The sequence below is a fragment of the Artemia sp. Qi Xiang Cuo genome, chromosome 4 (genome assembly GCF_049724085.1).
Source record: "Artemia sp. Qi Xiang Cuo chromosome 4, ASM4972408v1, whole genome shotgun sequence".
NCBI lineage: Eukaryota > Metazoa > Arthropoda > Branchiopoda > Anostraca > Artemiidae > Artemia > Artemia sp. Qi Xiang Cuo.
This window is the reverse complement of record NC_142797.1, coordinates 76,124,183-76,144,840: the sequence shown is the minus strand read 5'-3', so window position 1 is coordinate 76,144,840 and position 20,658 is coordinate 76,124,183. Positions and strand designations below refer to the sequence as shown.

The following is a 20,658-nucleotide window of genomic DNA, read 5'->3' as shown; positions in this document are numbered from 1 at the left end:
GTTTTGTTATCTAATTTTTGAGCAATTTTTAACAGAATGTCTATCTCAGAATTTTATCTGTTGCATTTAGGGCGTGGAGGAAGGGGGGGGGGCAGTAATTGCCCTCTGACCTCTTTTGACTCTTAAAAAGTGAACAATAACTTTCAATTTCCAATCAAATGAGCCCTCTCCTAATTTTATACGAGTATCCCTTCCATAAGAACTATATATTTCCCTAGAGCATTACTCATAACGCCTGCCTCCGGGCCCTGGCGGGTTCCGTCGACGCAGGAATTTTTCTTATCTGACCTTTGAACTATTTTTGATGAAATGGGTATTATTTAAATTTTATCGGATGGGCTTGGGGAAAACAGAGTGTGTGTGGGAGGGGGTCTAGTTGCTCTCGGGTATCTTTTGACTCTTAAAAATTGAACTAGAACTTTCAATTTCCAATCAAATGAGCCCCCTCTGAACTTTATAGAAGCATCCCTTTCATAAGAACCATATACGCCCCCAGGACAACACTTACAACGCCTGTACCCCGGGCTCTGGGGGGCGTTTTTGTTATCTAATTCTTGAAAAATTTCCAAAACACTGGCTATCTCAAAATTTGTAGCGGACGGGTTTGGGGAAAAATACCGTGGAGGGGGCTAATTTAACTCTCTTTACTCTTAAAAAGAGAGCTAGAACTTTCAATTTCAAATCAAATGAGCCCTCTTTGAAGTTTATACGAGCATCCCTTTCATAAGAACCATACATGCCTTTAGGGCATAACTTAGAACGCCTTCTCCCGGGCCCTGGGGGGTTCTATTGACAGCAGATTTTTTCTTATCCAACCTTTGAACTATTTTTAACAAAACTTCTATCTCAAAATTTTCATAAGATGGGTTTTGAAAAATAAGGCGTGGGGGTGGGGCTAGCTGCCCTCGGATCTCTTTTGACTATTAAAAAGTGAGCTCGAACTTTCAATGTCATTTCAAATGAGCCCTCTCTTAAGTTTATACGAACATCCCTTTCATACGAAAAATATATGCCCCAGGGCATAACTTACAACGCCTGCCCCCGGGCCCTGGAGGGCTGTGACGACACCTTAGTTTTTGTTATCAGACTTTTGAGCAATTTTTAAAAAAATGTCTATCTCAAAATTTTTATCTGTTGCATTTAGGGCGTGGAGGAGGGGGGAGGCGCTAGTTGCCCACTGACCTCTTTTGACTCTTAAAAAGTGAACAAGAACTATTAATTTCCAATCAAATGAGCCCTCTCCGAAGTTTATACGAGCATCCCCTCCATATGAACTATATATTCCCCTAGAGCATTACTCATAACGCCTACCTCCGGGCCTTGACGGGTTTCGTCGACACAGGAATTTTTCTTATCTTACTATTGAACTATTTTTAATGAAATGGCTATTATTAAAATTTTATCGGATGGGCTTGGAGAAAAAAGGGTGTGTGTGTGTTGGGGGCGGGGGGTTCTAGTTGCCCTCGGATATCTTTTGACTCCTAAAAATTGAACTAGAACTTTCAATATCCAATCAAATGAACCCCCTCTGAAGTTTATACAAGCATCCGTTTCATAAGAACCATATACGCCCCCTGGACGACACTTACAACGCCTATACCCTGGTCTCTGGGGGGCTTTTTTGTTATCTTATTCTTGAAAAATTTCCAAAACAGTGGCTATATCAAAATTTGTAGCTGACGGGTTGGGGGAAAAATACCGTGGTGGGGGCTAGTTTAACTCTCTTGACTCTTAAAATGTGAACTAGAACTTTCAAATTTCAATCAAATGAGCCCTCTATGAAGTTTATACGAGCATCCCTTTCATAAGAACCATACATGCCCTTAGGGCATAACTTAGAACGCCTTCCCCTGTGCTTTTGGGGGTTCTATTGACACCAGATTTTTTCTTATCTGACCTTTGAACTATTTTTAACAAAATTTCTATCTTAAAATTTTCATCAGATGGGTTTTGAAAAAGAAGGTGTGGGGGTGGGGCTAGCTGCCCTCGGATCTATTTTTACTATTAAAAAGTGAGCCTGAACTTTCAATATCCAAACAAATGAGCCCTCTATTAAGTTTATACGGGCATCCCTTTCATACGAACAATATATGCCCCAGGGTATAACTTACAACGCCTGCCCCCGGGCCCTGGAGGGTTGTGACGACACCTGAGTTTTGTTATCTAACTTTTGAGCAATTTTTAACAGAATGTCTATCTCAAAACTTTATCTGTTGAATTTAGGGCGTGGAGGAGGGGGGGGGGTGGGCACTAGTTGCCCTCTGACCTCTTTTGACTCTTAAAAAGTGAACAAGAACTTTAAATTTCCAATCAAATGAGCCGTCTCAGAAGTTTATACGAGCATCCCTTCCATAAGAGCTATACATGCCCCTCGAACATTACTTATAACGCCTGCCTCCGGGCCCTGGCGGGTTCCGTCGACACAGGAATTTTTCTTAGCTGACCTTTGAACTATTTTTAATGAAATGGCTATTATTTAAGTTTTATCGGATGGGCTTGGAGAAAAAAGAGTGTGGGTGGGAGGGGGTCTAGTTGCTCTCGGATATCTTTTGGCTCTGAAAAATTGAACTAGAACTTTCAATTTCCAATCAAATGAGCCCCTTCTGAACTTTATAGAATCATCCCTTTCATAAGAACTATATACGCCCCCAAGACAACACTTACAACGCCTTTACCCCGGGCTCTGGGGAGCATTTTGTTATCTAATTCTTGAACAATTTCGAAAACACTGGTTATCTCAAAATTTGTAGCGGACGGGTTTTGGGAAAAAATACCGTTGGGGGGGGGCTAGTTTAACTCTCTTGACCCTTAAAAAGTGAACCAAAACTTTCAATTTCCAATCAAATGAGCCCTCTATGAAGTTTATTTGGGCCTTAGGGTATAACTTAGAACGCCTTCGCCTGTGCCCTGGTAGGTTCTATTGACACCGGATTTTTTCTTATCTGACCTTTGAACTATTTTTAACAAAATTTTTTTCTCAAAATTTTCCTCAGATGGGTTTTGAAAAAGAAGGCGTGGGGGGAGGGGGGGGGGCTAGCTACCTTGGATCTCTTTTGACTATTATAAAGTGATCTTGAACTTTCAATATCCAATCAAATGAGCCCTCTCTTAAGTTTATACGAGCATCGCTTTCATACGAACAATATATGCCCCAGGGCATAACTTACAACGCCTGCCCCCAAGCCCTGGAGGGTTTTGACGACACCTGAGTTTTTGTTATTTGTCTTTTGAGCAATTTTTAACTTAATGGCTTTCGCAAAATATTTATTGGATGCATTTGGGCAAAAGGGGGCGTGGGGCTAGTTGCCCTCTAATCTCATTTGACTCTTAAAAACTGAATTAGAATTTTCAATGTCCAATCAAATGAGCCATCTCTGAATTTTTACGAGCATCCCTTCAATAAGAACCATTTATTCCTCCAGGGTATAGCTTACAACACCTGCCCTCAGGGGCTGTGTTGACCCCTGAGTTTTCGTTATGTGGTCTTTGAACTATTGAAAAGAAAGCTATCTCAAACTACGTTGAAAAAAAGCTATTTCAACTATGTTGAACAAAATGGTTATATCAAAAATTTGATTGGATGTGTTTGGGGAAATGGTGGCCGTGGAAGGGGTGTCAGTTGCTTTATAATCACTTTCGACTATTTAAAAGAAAAACTAGCCATTTAAATTCCCAGTCAACTGAGCCCTTTCTGAAGTTTCTACGACAACTTTGTCTATACAAAACCTTATATGCCCCCAGGGCATAACTTACAACCCTTTCCCTGAGGGCTGTGGGAGAGTTGTCATCCTGAAAGATCTAATTTCCAGAACTTAATACTACGTTTAATAAAATCGATATCTTAAAATTTTGATTGGATGTGTTTGGGGAAAAGGTTGGCGTGAGAGGGGGGTTTGTTGCCCTCCAATCACTTTCAACTATTAAAAAGCGCACTAGCACTTTGAATTTCCAGTCGAATGAGCCTTTTTTGAAGTTTCTACGACAGGAAAAAAACAAATAAATAACACATTGTGCCAACACCTTTCTTATATGTCCTCAGGACATAACTTAAAGCCCTTGCCCTGAGGGTTGTAGGGGAGTGTCCTCCTCAAAAATATATTTTCTCTCTGGAAATCAACTACGCTGAACAATATGGCTATCTCAAAATTTTGATTGGATGTGTTTGGAGGAATGATTGGCGTGAGGGGGGGGGGGTTAGTTGCCCTCCAATCACTTTCGACAATTAAAAAGGGCACTTCTCCTTTGAATTTCCAATCGAATGAACCTTTTTTGAAGTTTATACGACAACGCTTTCTATAAAAACCTTATATGCCCCCAGGTCATAACTTAAAACCTTGCCCTAAGGGTTATGGGGGAGTTTCCTCCTCAAAAACATATTTTCTATATGGAAATCAACGCTGAACAAAATGGCTATCTCAAAATTTTGATTGGATGTGTTTGGGGGAATGATGGGCGTGGGGGGGGCTAGGTGCGCTTCAATCACTTTAGACTATTAAAAAGGGCACTAGCCCTTTGAATTTCTAATCTAATGACCCTATTTTGAAGTTTCTACGACAACGCCTTCTATAAAAACCTTATATGTCCCCAGGGCATAAATTAAAACCCTTACTCTGAGGGTTGTGGGGGAGTGTCCTCCTCAAAAACATATTTTTTATCTTGAAATCAACTACGCTGAACAAAAAGGTTATCTAAAAATTTTGATTGAATCTGTTTGCGGAATGATGGGTGGGGGGGGGGGCTGGTTGCCCTCCAATCGCTTTCGACTAATAAAAAGGGCACTAGAACTCTCGGTTTCCAATTGAATGAGCCCCCTTTGAAGTTTCTACGGCGACCCCTTCCATATGAAGTACCTCTGGGAACAAAAAATAATAAATAAGAAAACATTGAAGCCGTATGGCCTTTACTATAGGCAACGCTATAGCGCTGCCTCTAATATTTAGACGGATTAATTAAAAAAAACTTTTTTCCACAAAATAAGTTTTTCAAAGAAAAGTAAAGAACTCCATTAAACAAAAAATTAGCAAAAATAAAATCAGATAATCTACCAAGCGTAAAACTACCACAAATCAGCATCGATAAATAATTGAAACCCAAAACGAACAGAAATTACAATAAATAACTGAATCAAACTCAAAATGAGCAGAAACTAGCATAAGTTGTGCGCAAAACCCCTATGCCTTCCCAAGGCCAGAACAAAATTTGCAGTTTACTGAAAAAAATATGAATGTTTTTACATTTATAACTTTATTAAATCAAATAATATTAACATTTTGATTACTAGATGTCAGTATATGTATAAACTGACAATGCACATTCATTTGTATTTTTTCAATCACTGCTTTCCAATCACTTTCGACTATTAAAAAGGGCACTAGCCATTTTAATTTCCATGAGTGAGCCGTTTTTGAAGTTTCTACGACAAGGCGTTCTATAAAAACCTTATATGCCCCCTCGGCATAACTTACAACCCTTGCACCGTGGGCTGTGGGGAGGGGAGGGGTACCTAATTTCCAGAAGTTAAAACTACGTTGAATAAAATGCTATCTAAAAGTTTTGATTATATGTGTTTGGGTAAAAGGTGGGCGTGAGGGGCGGGTTTGCTGCCCTCTAATCACTTTCGACTATTAAAAAGGGCACTAGCCCTTTGAATTTCCAATCAAATGAGCCTTGTTTGAAGTTTTTACAATAACACCTTCTATGAAAAACCTTATATGCCCCCAGGGCATAACTTAAAACCCTTGCCCTAAGGGGTGTGGAGGACTGTCCTCCTAGAAAACATAATTACTATCTGGAAATCAACTACACATAAAAAAAGGGCTACACACTCAAAATTTTGATTGGATGTGTTTCGGGAAATGGTGGGCGTGTAAGGGGTTTTAGTTGCCTTCCAATCACTTTCTACTATTAAAAACGGCACATGCCACTCCAATTTCCAATTGAATGAGCCCTTTTCGAATTTTCTACGACAACTTCTTCGATACGAAGTGGCCTGCTCTAAAGGAAAGAATTAATAAATAGCGAATTGTGCCAACATTGTTCTTATAACCCTTGCCCTGAGGGTTGTGGGGGAGTTTCCTCCTCAAAAAACTATTTTCTATGTGGAAATCAACTACGCTGAACAAAATAGCCATTTTGTCAAAATTTTGACAAATCTCAAAATTTTGATTGGATGTGTTTTGGGGAATGATGGACGTGGGGGGCTAGTTGCCCTCCAATCACTTTCGACTATTAAATATGCAATCGAATGAGCCCTTTTCGAAGTTTCTACGACAACTCGTTCTATACGAAATGCCCTGGTATGGAAAAAAATAATACGTTGTGCCAACATCGTTCTTTACTTATTCAGCGCGATCTCGCTGCCTATGATTTATAAAACAACTTTCTATATAAACCTTATATGCCCCCAAGGCATAACTTACAACCCTTGTACTGAGGTATCTGTGGGTGTTATCATCCTAAAAGACCTAATTTCCAGAACTTTCAACTACGTTGAACAAAATGGATATCTCAAAATTTTGATTGGATGTGTTTGGGAAAATTGTGGGCGTGAGAGGGGCGTTAGTCGCTATCCAATCCCTTTCAACTATTAAAAAGGCACTAGCCTCTTCAATTTCCAATTGAATGAGCCGTTTTGAAGTTTCTACGACAACGCTTTCAATAAAAACATTATATGCCCCAGGGCATAACCTACAACCGTTACAATGAGGGCTCTGAGGGGGTTATCATCCCAAAAGACCTAATTTGAAGAACTTTCAACTACATAGAACAAAATGGATATCTTAAAATTTTGGTTGGATGTGTTTGGGAAAATGGTGGGCGTGAGAGGGGCGTCGGTCGCTATCCAATGACTTTCAACTATTGAAAAAGACAGTAGCCCTGTCAATTTCCTATTGAATGAGCCCTTTTGAAGTTTCTACGACAAAGTTCTTAATAAAGACTTTATATTCCCCCAGGGCATGTCTTACAACCCTTGCCCTGAGGGCTGTGAGGGGAGGGGTTGTCATCCTTAAAGACCTAATTTCCAAAACTTTCCACTACGTTGAATAAAATAGACGTGTTTGATGTGATGTGTTTGGGAAAATGGTGGGCGTGAGAGGGGGGTTAGTTGCCATCAAATCACTTTCGACTATTAAAAAGGGTCCTAGCCCTTTGAATGTCAAATCGAATGAGCCCTTTTTCAAGTTTCTAAGACAAAGATTTCAATAACAACCTTATATGGCCCCAGGGCTGAGCTTATAACCCTTTCCCTGAAGACTGTGGGGGGGGGGGTTCCTGCTCAATGGTATAATTTCCTGAACTTTGAACGTCATGGGACAAATTCGCTATCTCAAAATTTCTATTGGATGTATTTGGGGAAATGGTGGGCATGGAAGGGGTGTTAGTTGCCTTCCAATCACTTTCGACTATTAAAAAGGGCACTAGACACTTCAATTTCCAATCAATTGAGTCCTGTTTGAAGTTTCTACGACAACGCGTTGTATAAAAACCTTATATGCCCCCAGGGCATAACTTACAACCCTTGCCCCGAGTGTTGTGGGGGAGTGTCCTCCTCAAAAGCATATTTTCTTTCTGGAAATCAACTACGCTGAACAAAAGGGCTATCTCAAAATTTAGATGTGTTTGGGGGACTTATTGGCGTGGGGGGTGGGGGTTCGTTGCTCTCCAATCACTTTCGACTATAACAAAGGGCACTAACCCTTTGAATTACCAATCGAATGTGCCTTTTGTGAAGTTTCTACGACAACGCCTTTTATAAGAACCTTATATGCCCCAAGGGCATAACTTACAACCCTTGCCCTGAAGGCTGTGGTGGACTTGCTTCCTCAAAAACACAATTTCTATTTGGAAATCAAGTATGCTGAACAAAATGGTTATCTAAAAATGATGATTAGTTGTGTTTTGGCAAATGGTGGGCGTGAAAGAGGCATTTGTCTTCTTCCAATCACTTTCGACTATTAAAAAAGGCACAAACCACTCCAATTTCCAATTCAATGATCCCTTTTCGAAGTTTCTACGACAACTTCTTTGATACGAAGTGCCCTGCTCTAAATGAAAACAATAATAAATAAATCATTGTGCCAACATCGTTCTTATATGCCCTCAGGGCATAACTTAAAACCCTTGCCCCGTGGGTTTTGGGGGAGTTTCCTCCTCAAAAACATATTTTCTCTCTGGAAATCAACAACCCTGAACAAAATGGCTAGATCAAAACTTTTATTGGATGTGTTTGAGGAAATGATGGGCCTGGGGGGGGGGGCTAGGGGCCCTCCAATCACTTTTGACTATTAAAAAGGGTACTAGCCACTCCAATTTCCAATCGAATGAGCCCTTTTCGAAGTTTCTACGACGACTCCTTCGATACGAAGTGCCCGGGTACTGAGAACAAAAAATAAATAATACTTTATACCAACATCGTTCTTATCTTAAGCAGCGCCATTGCGCTGCCTGTGAAATAAAAAACTTTAGCGTAAACAGCGAGGCGTTGAGGAGGGGATAGCCCCTTTCATATACAAAATATATTCTGTTCGTTTTAAGTTTTAACGTCGCTCCTTACTTTCAGCTAAAAACACTTTTTTTTATTTAATTTACACAAAGAGCGAAGACCGAAATTAAAATTGAAGCAATGGGATTTATTATGAATAAAAGATTAATTTTAAAATGAACACAAATTACAACAAAATGTGAGGCAAAACTTAGAATAGATAGAAATTACCAAAAAAAGAATCCCAGCCCCATAGGCCTCCTAAAGGTTAGAGTGTCATTGGCGCTTTACCAAAAACGACATAAGCTAAAAAGCTATTTCTTACAACAACATTTTTTTTTTAAGAAATACCTTTTCGTTTTGGAAAATGTTGATAAACTTTGAGAAAAAAAAATTCTTGATATAAATATATTTATAACAATCGATTTATTACTTCTGTCAATGTTTTGTTCCTTTAAAGAAAATTTCTTTCAAAGATATGAAAAACCAACAGCTAAATACAATTTACGAAATATCAACAAATAATATTTGAAGCAATCTATTTGATTTTTAGTAAAGCAAAAATAGCGCTCTAACCAGGGTTGGACCTACAGGAGGGGGGAAGGGTGCTAGAGGAGGCAAGTAGTGGGGAGGTCCAGTTTCAAACGCACAGGTGGCAGGAATTTCAATCGCACAGATAGGGGAATCAACATAGGGAAAACAGCATTGGATTTCAAAAGCACAGATAGGGAAAATAGCATAGGATTTCTGCAACATGCCCTCTGACGTCATGCGGAACACCTGTTTCTAAGCGAAATTCCCAGTCCTGGCAAGAGTTCAATAGTTAGTCAGGTGAATTTCTAGCGGAACCCTCTGACACTACGGCAGCCATAGGGAAAATAGCATAGGATTCCTACGGCAGCCCTCTGACGTCATGCGACACACCTGGTTCTAGGCAACATTCCTGCCCTTGGCAAGAGTTCAATGGTTAGGTGAGGTGGCACACACACCCTTTTCCCTGTTACCCTGTTTTCCCTGTTGTATGGCTATCTAGAAATTTTTATTGGATGTGTTTGAGGGAATTATGGGCGTGGGGGGGGGGGGCTAGTTACTCTTCAATAACTTTCGACTATTAAAAAGGGCACTAGCCCTTTGAATTTTCAATGGAATGAGCCTTTTTTGAAGTTCCTACAGCAATACCTTCTATAGAAACCTTATATGCCCCTGGGGCATAACTTACAACCCTTGCCCTGAAGGCTGTGGGGGAATGTCCTCCTCAAAGAAATATTTTATATCTGGAAATCAATTACGCTGAACAAAATGGCTATCTCAAAATTTTGATTGGATGTGTTTGGGGGAATGATGGGCGTGGAACGGGTGTTCGTTTCCTTCCAATCACTTTCGACTATTATAAAGGGCAGTAGCCCTTTGAATTTCCAATCGAATGAGCTTTGTTTGAAGTTTCTACGACAACACCTTCTATAAAAACCTTACATGCCCCCAGGGTATAGCTTAGAATCCTTTCCCTGAAGGCTGTGGGGGAGTGTCCTTCTCAAAAACATAATTTCTATCTGGAAATTAACTACGCTGAACAAAATGGCTATCTCTAAATTTTGATTGGATGTGTTTTTAAGGAAATGGTGAGTGTTGCCCTCCAATCACTTTCGACTATTAAAAAGGGTACTAGACATTCCAATTTCCAATCGAATGAGCCCTTTTCGAAGTTTCTACGACAGCTCCTTCGATACGAAGTGCCCGGGTATGGAGAAGAAAAATAAAGAAAGAATACATTGTGCCCACATCGTTCTTTACTTAGGCAGCGCTATCGTGCTGCCTATGATTTTGAACTAAATCACAACGAACTCTGGGAATCCATAATTCAAGAATAGCTTACATTATTAAGTTAGACCCTTCAAGGTGAGTTGCGTTGGATTTTGAACTAGACAGAAGGCACTATGTGAATACTAATAATGCTACTACTGCGGATACTGCAAGTAATTAAGCTTCAATATAATACAGGGGCAGTTTCAATTAAAAAAAACACTATATGCATGAAGATCTTCAAAAGGGAATATAAGCAATATTTTAGGTATTACCACTGTATTATAGATAGTAATATCATTAAAACTTTTAAAAGAGCTAATACGATTGGAAATTAAAATTTCTAGTACCCTTTTTAAGAGTCGAAAGTGGTAGGAGACACCATCCCAAGCCCATTATTTTTCAAAGACGTCCAATCAAAATTTTTAGATAGCCATATTGTTCAAAATAGTTTAGCGGCTCAGTAACCACGTCTCCAGGGCTATTGGGTATTTCAACCCCTCATAGTTATGCAATTTGCCCATTATGCTGTAAAACTAAATCTTACTTTAAAACTAAGACAAAATGCACTGTGTGTATGGTGGTTGACAAATAAGACATATCAGTAATATCCCAAGAACGACAGAAGGAATTTAGTTGAAAGTTTCAGGGTTGCTACTGTTACTACTTCTGCTTTTACAATTTAACATAATCAGAAGAGTTTAAGTATATCCAGGTTGTCAAAGAGCATAGATAGATTTTTTAGGGAATGATATTAAGTTTAATCTTCAGATCAACTTGAGGACTTAATTAAACAATATAATTTGTGTCCATATTTTCAATAAGATATATGCTGTTAAATTGTAGGATTTTTTTCCAACACAGGAATAGCATGCCATGATATGAATTCTTATTAAAAAACACAAAGATTAAAATAATATTTTCGTTTTCTATGAAAAAGACTATGTCAATAAAATACTAACAGAAATTAATTAAAACAATTTTTCTACAAAATAAGTTTTTCAGAGCCAAGTAAAGAACTTCATTAACCCAGAACTGAGCAGAAAATAAAGTCAACTAATCTTTTTGAGCTGAAAACTACCATAAATAACCATCAATAAATAAATGAAACCAAAGACGAACAGAAATTACAATAAACAACTGAGTGAAATTCCGAACGAGCAGAAGTTAACAAGAATAAAGCTGACAACCCCGATGCTTTCTCAAGATCAGAACATAATTTTCACTTTACTGAAAACAAAATATATCTTAGATTTTTTTAAACTGAAAATTATTCAGACTTTAAGGACTAAATATCAGTATAGTCTATGTATGTCAAACTGTCAATGCACATTCATCTGTTTTTTTCGTTCAGTAAAGTAAAATTAAATTCTGGTCTTGAGAAGGCGTGGGGGTTGTCAGCCCTATTCAAGTTAATTTATGCTCACGTTGGGTTTAACTCGGCTATTTGTTGTAATTTTTGTTCGTTTTGGGTTTCATTTTCTTTATTGCTGGTGGTCTGTGGTAGATTTACGCTTTGAACATTATTTGACATTATAATTAATCACTTTCGATTTAATAGAGCTCTTTACTTTTCTTTAAAAAAATTATTTTGTGGGAAAAGGTTTTTTTTAATTAACCACCATAAGGATCAAATTCGCTTGATTTGTATATTTTCATAAGAACTTTTTCTTTTATTCTTTAGACTATCAGCTCTTATCAATTCTTACTTAAAGTTCGTTACCACGATATGTTTGATTATATTTAATTGGCTTTAGCTATGACCCTGAGGAAATTCGGTGGGGCTGCTAAGAAAATGACCCAAAACAATCGGTTAATGTCTACCACAAGTATAGAAAAAATGTTTGGAAAACAGATTTTTCCCCTAGTCTCGGTGGAAGCCAGAATCATCCCACTATTGGAAAAGAGAAAGAGAGGCGACTGTACCAACTATATATCAATAAGCCTTAAAAGTCAGCTGTCTTCTGCCAATAGCTAGTATCATCATAAAAATGTTATCATCAGTCAAAGATACTCTTTCCTCAACCTCCATATGAATTTTTTTTTATGTAATCAGAAATTTTTCATCTGAAAAATTTTTAAGGTACGACTTTATATCTACAGTAGTAAAATATATTTCACTAGTTGTTGTCAGTAGAAGTTAGAGCAATGACACAGTAGACTTAAAAAATTCCATTTATTTCTCCTGTTCCAAATAAAAAAAAACTATTTTTTTAACCGAAAGTAAGGAGCAACATTAAAACTTAAAACGAACAGAAATTATTCCGTATATGAAAGGGGCTGTCCCCTCCTCTTTGTCTTGCTATTTCCACTGAAGTTTGACTCTGTCTCATAACTTTATTTTTTTAAACAATAAAAAACTTTAGCGTAAAGAGCAAGGCATTGGGGAGGGGATGGCCCCTTTCATATACGGAATAATTTTTTCGTATAGTTTAAGAATTTAAGGAATAATTCAAAATTTGCTTATCAATTTTACATTTTTTAGGTTAAATGGCTTTCTCGAAAGTTGTTTAATTTTATTTACGAACGTTTTTAATAGTAGTAAGTATACGTAACTTACGAATTAACTTACGTAACGAACTTCTATATTTGTGTGTTCTTATATATTCGTACTAACAGAAATTATTACGTATATGATTCGGTTCACCCCCTAGTCAATACCACGCTCTTTACGCCTAAGTTCAAATTTTGTTCCAGTTCTTTAAGAATGACCCCTTAATCACAAAGGTTGTTAATTAGAATAAATAGCTCTTATGAAAGTACCCTTTTAAGTTCTGAGCTCTGGTCAGTACCTCCCCATGACTACCTTGTCCTTCTAGGAGATATGAATGCGAGCATTTCAAATGAGTGACCTGTGGGATTTCGCTCTTGAACCCGTAACAATAGATAGCCTAAACGACAACTGAGAGAGAATGCTGAACTGCTGTCTCGCCCACAATCTTACCATTGCAAACACATGGTTTCAGAGACCCAATATAGCCAAGTATACCTGGTATAACAATGATGGATCAACGAAGAAGATGCTCGACTACATCATCATAAGCCGGCGACGGCTGTCTTCTGTGCAGAATTGTCACACCTACCGAGGCACCGAATTTGGGAACACCGACCATCGTCTTGTTGCAGCCAAAATCAGGCTTCGCCTGAAAGCTAGAAAAGCCAACCAGACACCTTGAAAAATTGATACCTACCGTATCCAGCAAGACCCCGCTTTGGCTAAACAGTATCAGGTCAAAATATCCAACAGACTTGATCTTCTTACGCAATGCGATGATAGTGAAGGTGTGTGGATGGTCTTCAAAGAGAATACTCTTTCAGCTGCAACTAGGGTTGCTGGAATGAAACAGCGTAAGAAAAAAGACTGGATCAGCAACGAGTCCCTCGCTATTATTGATCGAAGACGGAAAGCCCGCCTTCGCGGGGACATGACAGCGTATAGGCAATTAAATAAGGAGCGTGACATCATGCTGCACAAAGACCGTGAGACCTTTATTGAAAAAAAGCACGCGAACTCCAAGAGGCCGACAAAAAAAAGGACATCGGAGCCACATATAAGATCCTCCGTGAGCTCTCAGGTCAATACACTCAAACTACATCGTATCTCCGTAACGCCAGTGGCAAAAATATTTACGACAAATCACAGTGCCTTCGCCAGTGGGAGCAACACTTCCAGAAGCTACTGAACTCAGACCCACCAGACCAAATTGACGACGAGATTACTGCTGCGGCTGAGAATGCTACACCTGCCCCGGATGGCACTGAATTTACAGCAGAAGAAATTAAAGCAGCAGCACGAAAGCTGAAGAACAACAAAGCGCCTGGAATATGTGGCCTGACATCAGAACTCCATAAAAATGGCGATTTAATTATGACCCTCTGGCTACAAATGCTGTTTAATACTGTGTGGAGCTCTGAAATAATGCCATCGGACTAGAAGACTGGCTTACTTGTGCCAGTCTACAAGAGGAAAGGAAGTAAAGCAGAATGTGATAACTGTCGTGGAATAGCTCTGCTTTCGGTACCCGGCAAACTCTTCACCATGCTGCTCCTCAAGCGGGCAACAAAGTACCTCTATCCTATTCGTCGCCACCAGCAAGCTGGATTCATGCCGGGTAGGTCCACTACTGAGCAAGTCCATACAATTAGACAGCTGATAGAGTAAACTCTAGAATATAAAAGGAAAGCATACATTGCCTTCGTCGATTTTCGATCTGTTTTTGACACTGTCGACAGACAGTCACTGGGGTTAATCCTTCAATGTACTGGTGTTCCTAAGAAAATATTCAATCTGTTCAAAGAACTACACAATAAGACCGAAAGTGCTCTTCTTGTAAATGGAAAGCTCTCATCTCATTTTCAAATTAGAAGTGGTGTTTGGCAAGGCTGTGCTGCTGCTCCCGAACTCTTCATCTGTTGCAGGAAAACTTGGTTTAAATGTAAACTGGACCAAAACCAAAATATTAGCTGTGGACAAGACATCATGCAGCCCCCTGACAACTATAGAAGTATGTGGCCAAGATGTTGAGATAGTAAAGCAGTTCACCTACCTTGGTTCAATTGTTTGCTCAAACAGAAATCTAGATGCAGAGATATCAGCAAGGGTGGCAAAGGCGAACACCGTTTTCGGCTGCTTACTGAGAACAATATTTCACAAACCCCAGATCAGCCATTTCACGAAAGCTCGCATCTACTGTGCCTCGGTAACAAGTGTCGTGTTGTACTTGTCAGAGATTTGGCTTTAGACGCAGTCGCAGATCATGAAGGTAGATTCTGTCCAGACAACACACCTCTGCAAAATTGACCACGTTAGGTGGCTCGACAGGGTACGGAACATGGATATCCTCTTGTCCTTTAAATTACCACCCGTGTCCGAACAGCTTGAGTCCTGCTCGCTGGGTTGGTACGGTCATCTACTTTGCCTATCCACTGAAACACCAGCCCGAGTTATATTTGACTTCGATCCAACTGCAAACGGCTGGAAGCGCCCCAGAGGTAGACCACGTATGAGATGGGCGGATATCATCCACGAGCGACTCACGGCGTGGGGCATTGACCCCAATGAAGCTCCTACCCTGGCACTAAACAGGTCACTCTGGAGACGACTGACGGTGCTGGCGTCTGGTTCCCTCTACGCTGGCGAGCAAGACTTTTAAGTCAAGCAAGTCAAGTATGAAAGTACTAAACAAACTTTAACGTAAAGAGTGACGTATTGACTAGGGGGCAAACCGAATCATATACGTAATAATTTCTGTTCGTTTTAAGTTTTGATGTTGCTACTTACTTTCAGTTGTAAAACTTGTTTTTTTTATTTAATTTCTGATCGTTTTTTAAATAACGCTGGGAAATCCGGTGCCCCTTTCATAGCAATGTCCCTTCCCCCATGAAAACCTCCTCCATGGAAAGATCCTCCCACTTAACCCCCGATCCCCCCTCCAACTACCATACCCCCCCTGAAAACGTCTGTATACTTCTAAATGGCCAATACTATTTGTAAACATTTGGCGAAGTTCATAGCTTGCAGCCCTTCCCCTGGGGACTGTTGGGGATTAATCATCCTCAGAGACATAGTTATTATAGTTTTCGACCATGCTGAACAAGATGGCTATCTCAAAATTTTGATCGGGTGACTTTGGGAAAAAAATGAGTGTCGGAGGGGGCATAATTACCCTCCACTATTTTCGGTCATTTAAAAAGGGCACTTTATTTTCTGTTCAAATGAACCCTCCCACGATATTCTAGGACCACTGGGTCAATACGATCAGCCCTGGGGATAAAAACAAACAAACAAACAAATAAACACGCATCCGTGATCTATCTTCTGGCAAAAAATACAAAATTCCACATTTTTGCAGATAGGAGCTTTAAACTTCTATAGTGGGGTTCTCTGATACGCTGAATCTGATGTTCGATTTTCAATAAAGTTCTATGACTGTTAGGGGTGTTTCCCCCTTTTTTTGAAAATACGAAAATTTTCTCAGGCGCGTAACTTTTGATAGGTAAGAATAAACTTGATGAATCTTATATATTTAAAATCAGTATAAAATCTGATTCTATTGATGTAGTTATTGGTATCAGAATTTCGGTTACTATTGAGCCGGGTCGCTCCTTACATACAGTTTGTTACCACGAACTGTTTGAAATGAAAACATCGAAAATAAAAATGAAACAACTTTATTGTAATTTTATAGTTAATTCAAGAATTTGAGATATCTTGTCTTTGAATAGGTCAGGCCTTGCCGACTGGCAGAGATTCTTACAAAATATCCTTCTTGACCGACTGAAACCTATAGCCAACCATATACAGCAATAGTATCAGGCCTATTTCCAATGAGAATGTTTCCCCGTAGACTGATTTTTTTTAAACATGGCACCTAATGGAGAATCGAGTATGTAAAATTGGTGCTATTTCTTCTTCTTCGGTTTCTAGCAAGCCTTTGATATTGTATGCCGAGAGAGCCTCTGGCGAACTCTACCTCAATATACTGTCCACAGTTTTATCGTTTCTGATTGGAGAAATGCAACTTTAGGTTGTTAGTCAGAACATACAATAAACGAAGAAATAAATGTTTAATATAAACAGATCTTTTATAAGATTTTATTTTGTCTCACTGTATATTTAATGTATTCCTTAGCACAACCCAGGCGTAGTCTAATAATTTTTCTTTTTCTTTCAGATAGAGAATTACTGCATCAGGAATGAATCTGATATATTAATTTACTAGAATAAGTAAAAAATGGAATGTTTTCATATAATTTTTGTTTTGTTCATTTTGTTTGGTTTTCAATTGGGCTTATAAGACAATAGAGATTAGTATGGCCATAAGGCTGATGGTAAAATTTTTACTACTGACTTTGCGTTTATGTGCCTAAGAAATTTTAGTTTTTATATTTTAGTTCTTGTTTCAATTACGAATTCTGCATCTTCTATCTGCTTTTTGAAGAATGAAATAGCTTTTATTTTCTAAGCCTGACTTTTTTTTAACTTCCCATGAATAAAAAAAAAGATTGTTGTTTTTGTGCTGACAACAATTATTCTGACGTTTTATGATAAATTTAAGATACAATAATCAGATTCTTATTGCTCATTTGTTGTTGTTGACTCTTTCCATTGTAGGTTTTTTCTTATTTATTAAGTATTTATTGATTTTGTATAGAAGTAAATATATTTATTTGTTTTGAATTAAAACTACTTATTTATGTTCTATTTGACAGTTTGCATTTTTTAGGCTAGTTAATTACATTGTTGAAGATAGAATACAAAAATTGAAAAAAAGTACTACTACAAAACAACAAAAATATATATTTTAATTTTAGGAAGTATAGTGATTAATATTATAGAAAGAGAGCAAAAATCTTTATTTGGTCTTTAGAAGACTAAGATGTCGTTAGCCTTACTCCTCTTAGTGGTAGTTTCTGCTCATTTTGAGTTTGACATGGTTATTTATTGAAATCTATATTCGTTTTGGGTTTCATATTTTTATTGATTCTGGTTAGTACTAGTTTATATGCTTGAAAAATGATTTGAATTTATTTTCGATCATCTTTGATTTAATACAGCCCTCCACTTTTCTATTAAATCTTCGTTGGTGAATTTTTTTTCTAATTAATTTCTATTATTTTTTAGTTAACAAGAACATGTCAATTTTCATAACAATTGTAAAGAAAAGAATATTTTAAATCTTTTCGGTCTTTCCTAGGCAGCGCAGTTGTACTGCCTAGGTAAAGAACATTGTTGGTACAATATAATTTTTATTTATTTGTTTTTTGTTTCGTTTTTTTAGATCAGAGCACTTCGTACACAAAGTTTTGTCGTAGAAACTTCTAAAGGGGCTTATTCCATAGGAAATCGAGAGTTCTAGAGCCTTCTTTCCCTGCTGAAAATGATTGGAGGGCAACCAGCCCCCCCCCCAAACCCATCATTTCCCTAAACACATCCAGTCCAAATTTTTAGGTAGCCATTTTGTTCAGCATATTTTAAAAGGCCAATAATTATATCTTTTGGGATGACCAACTACCCCCCCCCCCATGTCTTCTTTTTCCCAAATTCATCCGATATAAATTTTGAGATAACCATTTTGTTCAAAATAGTGTAAAGATCACATAACAAAACCTTCAGCGTTGAAAGAACCCCCCAAAGCCTGGGTGCAAGGGTTGTAAGTTATGCCCGAGGCCATATAAGGTTTTTATGGAAGGGATGGTCGCATAAACTATATATGAGGCTCCTTTGATTTAAAAATACAAGTTCTAGTTCGCTTTTAAGAGTCAAAAGTGATGGAGGGCAACTCCCCCCTAAACTCCCAGTCCCCCATGCGTATCTGATTAAAATTGTGACATAGCCATCTTGCTCAAAATAGCCCAAAGAACATATAAAATGACTCCAGGGTTGAAACAACACCTCAGAGCCCTGGGGTGAGGGTTTTGACTTAATGTTCTGGGAGCATATAAGGTTATTATGGAATGGGTGGCCGTATAGACTTCATTGGGGCTCGTTTTATTGGATATTGATAGCTATACGGTGTTTTTAACAGTCAAAAGTAATTCCAGGGCAACCAGCCCCCCTCTCCCAAACCCATCATTTTCCAAAAAAAATATCCAATTATAATTTTGAGACATCTATTTTCTTCTACATTGTTGAGTAATGAAGGTCTAATAATTACACCGTTGGGGATGTCAACCCCCATAGCCCTCTGGGCCAGGGTTGTAAGTTAGGCAGTTCGTTCATTGCTTACATTATTAAGAAAGGTCTGCATGTTATACCTTTACTTTCCCAAAATACGGCCTTTCAGGTTCACCTTTCAAGTGAGGCGTTAGGGAATGTTGAGGGGAGTGTTGAACTAAACCAAAACACGTTATTTGTAGATAAGTTGTCAAAATAGTATAACTCGGGAATGACCGACTATAATAATTTGGAACTTTCGGGAAATGATAAGAGAGATGATAAATTGACCAAAAGGACAATATTTGCGCGCTACTACTGCTACTGCTACTAAAGTGCCACTATTTCTTTTGCTAACAAAACTACTACTACTACTACTACTATTACGGGGCTCGCCCCCTAGTCAATACCTTGCTCTTTAAGCTAAAGTTCAAATTTTGTTCTAATTATTTAAAAATGACCTCTTAATCACAAAGGCCGTTAATTAGAATAAATAGTTCTTATGAAAGTACTAAAAAATCTTTGGCTTAAAGAGCGAGGTATTGACTAGAGGGTGAACCCAATCATATACGTAACATTTTCTGTTTGTTTTAATTTTTGTTGTTGCTCCTTACTTTCAGTTGAAAAACTTGTTTTTTTTTATTTAATTTCTGATCTTTTTCTTTAATAATACTGGGAAATCTGGCGCCCCCTTCATAGTTTTGTCCCTTCCCCCATGAAAACTACCTTCATGGAAAGATCCTCCCGTATAACCCCCTACCCAGCCCCCCCCCACCTACCAGAAAAAAATCTCCCCTGAAAACGTCTGTATACTTCCCAATAACCAATACTTTAAGTACCAATACTACCAATACTTTATGGAGCCAATACTATATGGAGGGCTGAAAGTTAGAGTTCATAACTTTCAGCCCTCCCCCCGGGGATTTCGGGGGATTAAGTCATCCTAAAAGACATATTTAACATATTTTCGACCATTTTGAACAAAATGGCTATATAAAAATTTTGATCGGGTGACTTTGGGAAAAAAATGAGCGTGGGAGGGGGCCTAGTTGCCCTCCATTTTTCTGTTCACTTAAAAATGGCACTAGAACTTTGAACTTCCGTTCCAATGAGCCCTCCCAAGATATTCTAGGACCACTGGGTCAATACGACCACCCCTGGAAAAAAAAAAGAAAAACAAATAAACACGCATCCGTGATCTTTCTTCTGGCAAAAAAATGCAAAATTCCATATTTTTGTAGATAGGTGCTTGAAACCTCTACGGTAGGGTTCTCTGATAGGCTGAATATGATGGTGTGATTTTCATTAAGGTTCTATACCTTTTGGAGGGTATTTCCTTTTTTTCTAAAATCAGCCAAATTTTTTCAGGCGTGTACCTTTGGATGGGTATAACTAAACTTGATGAAACTTATATATTTGAAATCAGCATTAAAACTTGATTCTTTTGTTGTATCTATTGGTTTCAAAATACCGTTTTTTAAAGTTTCGGTTACCATTGAGCCGGGTCGCTCCTTACTTACACAGTTCGTTACCACGAACTCATTGATCTCTGTTCGTTTTGGGTTTCATTTATCTATTGATGGTGACTTTTGGTAGTTTTACGTTTGGTAGATTATTTGATTTTTTTCCTACTCATTTTTGGTATAATAAAGTTCTTTACTATTCTTTGAAAAACTTATTTTGTGGAAAGAGCTTTTTAAATTAATCTCTGTAAGAATCC

At 38.3% G+C, this 20,658-nt stretch overlaps 1 protein-coding gene and 1 long non-coding RNA gene across 3 annotated transcripts in view; one reads left to right on the top strand and one right to left on the bottom strand.

Moving 5' to 3' along the window:
- The window catches only part of LOC148953445 (uncharacterized), a 314,181-nt gene extending 296,701 nt beyond the window's left edge, over positions 1-17,480 (top strand). For both annotated transcript variants that reach the window (XM_089088540.1, XM_089088539.1), the window contains one exon: positions 16,957-17,480. In XM_089088540.1, coding sequence (XP_088944666.1) covers positions 16,957-16,982 — 26 coding nt within the window. In that variant the 3' untranslated portion in view covers positions 16,983-17,480. The remainder of the gene's footprint in view (positions 1-16,956) is intronic.
- LOC148953444 (uncharacterized) overlaps positions 1-20,658 on the bottom strand; it is a 195,595-nt gene that overhangs the window by 133,881 nt on the left and 41,056 nt on the right. The gene's annotated exons all lie outside the window — the stretch shown is intronic.